General features: G+C 37.6%; 2 protein-coding genes and 1 long non-coding RNA gene across 4 annotated transcripts; 1 reads left to right on the top strand and 2 right to left on the bottom strand.

Annotated features, from left to right (window-relative positions):
* Nucleotides 1-844: 844 nt before the first annotated feature.
* Nucleotides 845-3200, bottom strand: LOC144714360 (ADP-ribosylation factor 1). The gene is made up of 7 exons (XM_078589082.1): nucleotides 3044-3200; nucleotides 2516-2673; nucleotides 1973-2043; nucleotides 1727-1846; nucleotides 1548-1666; nucleotides 1128-1209; nucleotides 845-1019 (listed from the first exon to the last, which is right to left on the bottom strand). The coding sequence occupies exons 2-7, from the start codon at nucleotides 2661-2663 to the stop codon at nucleotides 1014-1016; spliced, it is 546 nt and encodes a 181-aa protein (XP_078445208.1). The 5' UTR covers nucleotides 2664-2673; nucleotides 3044-3200; the 3' UTR covers nucleotides 845-1013.
* Nucleotides 3201-3489: 289 nt separating this feature from the next.
* Nucleotides 3490-7958, top strand: LOC144714470 (uncharacterized). Of its 2 annotated transcripts, XR_013584361.1 has the most exons (4): nucleotides 3490-3590; nucleotides 3979-4135; nucleotides 4701-4806; nucleotides 7671-7958. It is a non-coding gene; the product is annotated as an uncharacterized LOC144714470 (long non-coding RNA). The 2 variants fall into 2 exon arrangements; XR_013584362.1 differs by lacking the exon at nucleotides 4701-4806.
* Nucleotides 5017-6880, bottom strand: LOC144714469 (small ribosomal subunit protein uS8). The gene is made up of 3 exons (XM_078589220.1): nucleotides 6701-6880; nucleotides 5319-5479; nucleotides 5017-5228 (listed from the first exon to the last, which is right to left on the bottom strand). Exons 1-3 carry the CDS (start codon nucleotides 6831-6833, stop codon nucleotides 5130-5132), a joined length of 393 nt encoding a protein of 130 aa, XP_078445346.1. The 5' UTR covers nucleotides 6834-6880; the 3' UTR covers nucleotides 5017-5129.
* Nucleotides 7959-8048: the final 90 nt, after the last annotated feature.

The raw sequence follows: 8048 nt of genomic DNA, 5'->3' as shown, positions 1-8048 counted from the left end.
TGGATTAATAAATGAATACCTTTATATTTAAAACTTGTCTGATGGGGAGTAGTTAGCAAGAGATAATATTTTCAAAGTGAAATATACTCAGCTGACCTCATAGCTTCTTAATCACCCTTCTTTGGAACTTAGTGCGCACACTGACGTGTAACAGTCTAATGACAACGTAATAGTTGAATTTTGCAAATATTTTTTCCAAATTCATAAGGTTCAGAGAGTATTTTTTGATCTTTTTACTTCTAGAACGCCAATGCTCGAGCGACGAGCTATAGAATTTAGAAGTTCTCAACAGGTTGAGATTGCAAGCCTTGCATGTCAATTTCTGAAAAACATAATAACTTTACCTCCGAATTTGGTATAACTGAACTTGTTTTAAGAATATAAGCACAATGGAGTTAGATAGAAGTTTAATAATACATTTAAGACCTAAAAACGTATTTGCTTTGGATATAGTTAGTTTGATACTACAGAACTTGTTTTAGAATAAATACATTATGAAAATAAATTTAATTATTTCCATAAAACAATATTTTCATCAGCCTTGGTCATAACTTTTCTTCTAAGACCAATACGGTGTTTCCCTTAGAAGGATTGGAATGAACATAAAAAAGGACTTACGATGATCTGAAATTATTGGTAGGATCTATGATTAATGTATTCAACACACATTTCAATTGAAACTTTGGAGATTAGTTTTAATAAAATGAAGCTTTAGTGACCGATTTTTTCTCATAAGGATTTTTATTTTTCTTCGTCAAGCCTGATAGTAGTGGAAAACGAAGAAAAACATAAGAGAACTGTAAAAATTTGGGATAGCAACAGGGACACGTCCCACAAGAAGAGATTAAACAAGCTAATAACGGCAAATTCAATAATTCTGCAACAAAGAAAATCCAAAAGCACAGCAGAAGATAGATTCGACAGATTCATTCTCTATTTTTTGAATGATAGAAGGAAAAAGAACTGGGAAGGCGAAATTACGGAGATATGCACGTCGGGAATCGGTACTCCCATCAAGCCTGCGGACGCAAATGTAGCACAATATGAGCACATTTAAAACTATATATAGATCATTAATCTACGCAGATAAAACTATACTAAAACCGAATTAAAGGGAAGATTAATACCTTGCTAGCGATGTTGCTCGAGAGCCAATCCAAGCCCTCGTACAGGCCTTCACCAGACGTGGCACAGGTGCTCTGGATGTACCTGCGTGATTCAAATCAAAGGAAAAGAAGGCTTCTTCAGCAATTACAGAGTCAAATAAAAGAAATTAATAACATCCGAAATTTAAATACATTTTTCGAATTTAATTTATGGCTGTCTTAATATGCAGTTTTTCACATTAGATGGGTAGCTTTTGATCGATCAAAACTGCATCAACGTAAATTGGATGAGAAAACTGAACAACATACTAGATGGACCAGGATCGCTAAGAACGTCAGATAAAAAAAAAGATTGATCAAAACTTGATAGATCAAACCAATCGATTTATTAGATTGATCAGCGTTGAAATAAAACAAAATTTGAAAGAAGCTTTGGATTACCAGTGACGCTGGCGCAGGGAGTGGAGACCGAGCTTATCGGTGATCTCGGCGGCGTTCATCGCGTTGGGAAGATCTTGTTTGTTAGCGAAAACCAGCAGCACCGCATCTCTCAGCTCATCCTGCAATTACCCAAGTCAACGGCAAGCAGGTTACTAAAGTCAACTGAAAAAAAAACTCACCTCGTTGAGCATCCTGTGGAGTTCGTCCTTGGCCTCGACGACACGCTCCCTGTCATTACTGTCCACGACGAAGATAAGGCCCTGGGTGTTCTGGAAGTAGTGCCTCCAGAGCGGCCTGATCTGTTTAGCAAGGCACAGATCATTCAGAATTACATCATTTTTTTACCGTGATGGAAATTTTTAATATTTTTCATTTGATATATTACTTAAATTACGCTAGATGTGATGCAGTTTTAGCGGTTTTACCTTGTCCTGACCCCCCACATCCCACACGGTGAAACTGATGTTCTTGTATTCCACAGTCTCCACGTTGAAACCTAAAGATTATGTCAAAATAATTGGATAAATGGGGAGAACAATCATGATAATACAATTTCGTTTCAAGAGAAAGATAATAAGATCGCAATTGGTAGAACACGGTTTTTCCGATTATATGCACGATAAGCTCATAAATTAAACATTTAAAGACACAAGTCACTCCACGAAGAGGCAAAAAAAGGTAAAGCTATCATCCAGCGGGAAGAAATTTTCAAGCGCAATTGAACAACGATACAGCAATTATCTGGATGGAAATTAATAAGAATCAAAATTCGACGGTTCAACATTCAAAGATAGCGCGCTAGGGCAATGTCCAATGATTCTCTACCCAAAGTCTCATAAAAAATTAAGATACATGACAGAGAATAGATAGATCTCGAGATTTGTAGCTTTTAAAACATTGACGGAAAATTGGGGAGGAGAAAGAAAGGGAGAGAGAAAGAGAGAGAGAGAGAGAGAGAGAGAGCGAACCGATGGTGGGAATGGTTGTGACAATTTCTCCCAGCTTCAACTTGTAAAGGATGGTCGTTTTACCGGCCGCATCAAGACCGACCATGAGTATTCTCATTTCCCTCTTGGCGAAAAGCCGGCTGAAGAGCTTCGTGAACGTAAGCCCCATCTCCGATTACCTGAAACCAAAGCAATAAGAATCTACCAAAATTAAACAAGCTGAACTAAAAAATTACGCTCCATCAATGATCCAGACAACAAAATAGCGGCACAGACGACAAATCACGCCGCAATCAAAGGATCTGACAATATACAGAAAATACGACACCAGATCTGAGATTCAGGGGTCCGTGATGAGTAAAAATGTTGAAAATAAGATGCAGATCAACAGAAAAGAATCCGCCAAAGGATATTCAGACAGAATGAAATGAGATCTGGAAAATCCCTTAACGACTGACATAGATATGCAGATCAAAGATCTAAGAGGAAACCGCTGGATGTATAAGCTCAAAACTATGAAAAATAAAAATTCTGGAGATCAGAACTAACCTTGCGAAGAGGAATCACAACGACTCAAAGGAGAAGGGAGACCCGACGTTCGCACAGATCTTCGACCGAATAGGATGCAAACTCTGAGAAAATAGAAGGTTATTGTTGCCGACCGGCTTTAAATAGTGCGAAACTGCGTTCGACCAACGCGCGCACGTGACCTCGAGACCACCTCACGTGCCAACTAGTTTCAAACAGAAACATTGCTCTAGACCCAGATAAACCTAATTATTGTATAAACAACCGATTCGCGGGCCGCGGTATCAGTATGACCGATATTTTGAAGAGTAAAATGTTTAAACACAAATTATAAAACGCGGAATTGGCACAGATCTGTCAACAACGATTAGAAGCTTCGAGATCTAACCAAGGGTAATATGGTCTTTTCGTTTTTCTCTCTGTTATACTTTCGTAAGAATAAATACGAATTTGAAATAGTAAACATTCTTGAGAGACTCCCGCTCCAAGAATTAAACCGAGCTGTTTGATTGCTGCTATGGAGCTCGTTATGGATTTCTTCAGTCCGACGCTATTTGACTATTTCTCGGTAACAAGATCATCTTTGAAATTATGGATTTCTTCGTTATGGATCGTTTCTTTGAAATTAACTGTGATTTCTCGCTGCTTCTTGTTGCCGGAGTTAGCATGTATGGATGATTTTGTCTCGAGGAATTTCGTGTTTTATGATTGCAGAGGAATTACGAAGTCTGATCGGCGAGTTTGTTTTTAAAATTTTTCGAGATTCATCGCGCTTTTTCTCGGCAACAAGATCATCGTATCTATGAAATTAATTATAATCTCTCGCTGAGCTGTGTTGCCGATATCACCTCGGATAGCCGATGCTGTCGCGATGAGTGCGGATGAATCACGGAAGCTGATCTGCAATCTCTTTTAAAGAAAACTCCGAGACTGATCGCTCTATTTCTCGTTCACAGGATAATCGTATCAATGAATCTTTCGCTGCTCCGTGTTGCTGATATCACCTCGGATAGAAAATGCTGTCGCGATATTTTATGAATGCAGAGGAATTACGAAAGCTGATCAGCGATCTCGTTTTTAAAAAAATTCCGAGGCTGATATCTCTATTTCTCGGTAACAACATCATCGTATCTATGAAATTAATTAAAATCTTTAGCTGCGCCGTGTTGCCGATATCACCTCGAATAGCAAATGGTTTCCCGAAGAATCTCTTATATTATGATTGCAGATGAATTACGGAAGTTTATCAGCCATCGCATGTGTCCAAAATTCCTAGGCTGATCGCTCTACTTATAGGTTATAAGATCATCGTCTCGATGAAATTAATTAAAATTATTTCACTGTGCGCCGTGTAGCCGAGATCACTGTGTATCCATGTTGTCGCGGAGAATCTCATTTATTGAGACTGCAGAGGGATTACGGAAGATAATCAGCAACCTCGAATTAAAATATTCCGAGTCTGATTTGGCCGTGTAGCACACATTTTATGATTGCAGATGAATCACGGAAACTCATCATCAATCTCGCTTTTTTAAAAATTCAGCGACTGATCGCTCTTTTTTTCGGTAACTAGATCATCGTATCAATGATAATAGTTTATCTTTCGCTGCGCCGTGTTGCCGTGATCACTATGTATCTATAATGTTGTCGCGAAGAATCTCAAATTTTATGGTTGCAGTTGAATCAGGGAAGGTGATCACCCATCTCGTTTTTTTCCAAAATTCCAAGGCTGATCTGCTCTATTGTCCTCAAACGCAAGCAATGAGATTCAGGTTTTAATTCACGTAAGCATATTCTTTTTCAATCTCAAATTGAATATTCTCCAACGATCAATAAGTATGAACGCAGTTACCGAACGAATTCACAATCTAAGTTCGGTACCACGTCCAAAAATTCCTTCCCGATCCTCAGTGATCTTCATAACAATCCTGGACAACCAGAAAACAATTTTCCATGAAATTTCCAGGGATTTTGATCTTCCAAACGCCACCAAATTCTCATGAGATAATCGATATCCTTAAAAAGTTCAAAAAAATTCCGGACAAAACGAAATTTCCGAATGGAAAATCTTGTTCAAAAAAATCTCCAGATCTTCTTTTTCGTAGAGCTAGTAGAAGAATCCGAGGACCTTTCCACCAACATTCTTCCTCCTGGCCTCTTCGTGGTCCATGATCCCGGCAGAGGTCGTCAGCACGATATACCCAAACTACATATCCAAACATTTTTATTTTAAGAGCATACTTTTATTTTAGATCAAACAAAACCTTAGTTTAGAAAAAACGATGAACATACATACCTGACGCGAGGGAAGAAGCCTGGCGGTCCAGGGTTCGATGTCCTTAACCCCGACGTCGAATCTGGGGCTGATCACCCCACACTTGTTCAATCTCCCGTTCAACTCCACTACAATCTTCCCGGCTCTGTGATCATCCACATACTCGAATTCCCCAATGTATCCTGCCAATTTATACTGATTATTATGACCCTGATGCTGACGATGATTACCATCATCATGAAGATGACGGTGATAATGCTGATGGTGGTGATTGTTGTGATAATGATGATGGTGATTGAGGTGATAATGACGATGATGATTATGGTGATGATGATGGTTGTGGTGATAATGACGATGAAGATTGTGGTGATGATGATGATTGTGGTGATAATGACGATGAAGATTGTGGTGATGATGATGATTGTGGTGATGATGGGTACGATGATTGTGGTGATGATGGGGATGATGATTGTGGTGATGATGGGGATGATGATTGTGGTGATGATGATGATTGTGGTGATAATGATGATGATGATTGTGGTGATGATGACGATGATGATGATGATGACGATGATCGTTGTGGTGATGAAGACTATGATGATTGTGGCGACAATGATGATGATGATGGCGAGGATGTTGATTGTGGTGATAATGATGATGATGATGGCGAGGATGTTGATTGTGGTGATAACGATGATGATGATAGTGGCACTAATGATGATGATGATGATGGTGAGGATGTTGATTGTGGTGATAATGATAATAATGATTATTGGTGATAACGATCATTGTAGTGATAATGATGATAATGACTATTGGTGATGACGAACATTGTGGTGATAATGATATTTTTTGAACAAATTTGAGGTGATAATGATGAAAATGATTCTATGGGATAACGATCATTTTGGTGATGATGGTGAAAATGATTCTATGGGATAACGATCATTTTGGTGATAATGATGAAAATGATTCTATGGGATAACGATCATTTTAATGATAATGATGAAAATGATTCTATGGGATAACGATCATTTTGGTGATGATGGTGAAAATGATTCTATGGGATAACGATCATTTTGGTGATAATGATGAAAATTATTCTATGGAATAAAGAACATTGTGGTGATAATGATGATCATGATTCTAGGGGATAACGCTCATTATGGTGATAATGATGATTATGATTCTAGGGGATAACGATCATTGTGGTGATAATGATGATGGTGATGATGTTAAAAATGAGGGTGAAGATGATGGTGATTATGGTGAGGTTCAAAATGATGATCTTGGCGATAACGATGAAAACGGTGATAATGAGAACGATGGTGATGATGATGATGCCGATCGTGGTAATGATGATGATGGCGATAATGATGATGATGATGATGATGGTGGATTACCGTGCTTCTGCATCACAAGGAGGAACTTGATGATAACCTTGGAAGAGGGACGGATGAGGACCTGGCGCTTGCCCCGTTTCTCGGCGTTGTACATGCTCTTGAGAGCATCGTTGAGGACGCTGACTCTCACCATCTTTGCAGGAGAGCGGTGGCTAGGGTTTCAGACTCGGCCCCAAGAGAAACAGGGAAGGTTTTTATATTTTATTTTTCCAAGTAGATCTCTCCGGCTTAAGGAAGTTACAATAATACCCCCAAGATTATAGAATACAAAATGAGATTTTATCGGCTTCGTAAAACTTTCTTCTTTTGTGGGTAGATAGATCTGCGCTTCGTAAGTTACGATTCACATATCTTTAAAATCTTTTATTTTATATTTGGGTGTAGATCTATAATGATATGCTCGGTATGTTACGAAATGAGATTTAACGGTTGTTTGAAACTTTCTTAAATTGTGGGATTATTTTTTTGTTTGTATGATCTAATAGATCTCTGGTATTTTGGAATTTTGCAATCATCCAGCCGGTCTGATATGGTCGGGTTGGGTTGTGAGAAGAAAGAGCGGTAATTCTTGAAGATACAATGGAAAATCAAATTCATCGTTCGAATTTGTGTATAATATAACGGTTATCTATAGTGATTTTTATAAGATTTTGAAAGTTAGAATATAGAGCAGAAAGAGATTCGTCAGTACAACAAAACTTTCATTCATCATGGAATAAGACCTTTTAGATAGAAGCCGGATGATAAATTATGCACAAAATTGTAAGAAAGTGCATTTGTATTTGTATTTATGATAGTCCAACATCTGTAGTTGGTTGTTTCTTTGTCTTTTATTATAAGTCTATTTGAGCAGTCTACCATTCATCTAGTTATAATTTATTTTCTGCCAATCTATCTTGTTGTTTATTTATAACTTATGTTCTATGGTATATTTATGTCTATTTTATTTTACTATATTTTTGTTTGCCAGGTTAAGCTACTTATTTGTCTTTCAGTTTATCTACTCGAGTACGTTAAGGAGATATGTTGGCACAAAATACCACTCTTTCGTGACATCGTTAGACAAAACTGCTTGAATGATTACTTGGGTCGTGTTCATCGAAAAATATATTTCACAGCCTATGCTTTTCTAGGACCAGAACATAGATTATGTTGAGCCAATTTGTATTTGTAGCTTTTAATGGAATTTTATTTTGCTATTGTTCTATGGAATTCAGCATCAATAGTTATTTATGTCAATTTATTATTTTTCATTCTATTCCTGTCAATCCATATCTATCTAATTATTATAGACTGATCTACATGCTATTTACGAATTGTTCACTCTATATAATTGTTTTTTAAGTAC

Source organism: Wolffia australiana, chromosome 17, assembly GCF_029677425.1.
Source record: "Wolffia australiana isolate 7733 chromosome 17, ASM2967742v1".
Taxonomy (NCBI): Eukaryota; Viridiplantae; Streptophyta; class Magnoliopsida; order Alismatales; family Araceae; genus Wolffia; species Wolffia australiana.
This window is presented reverse-complemented; position numbering and strand designations above follow the sequence as displayed.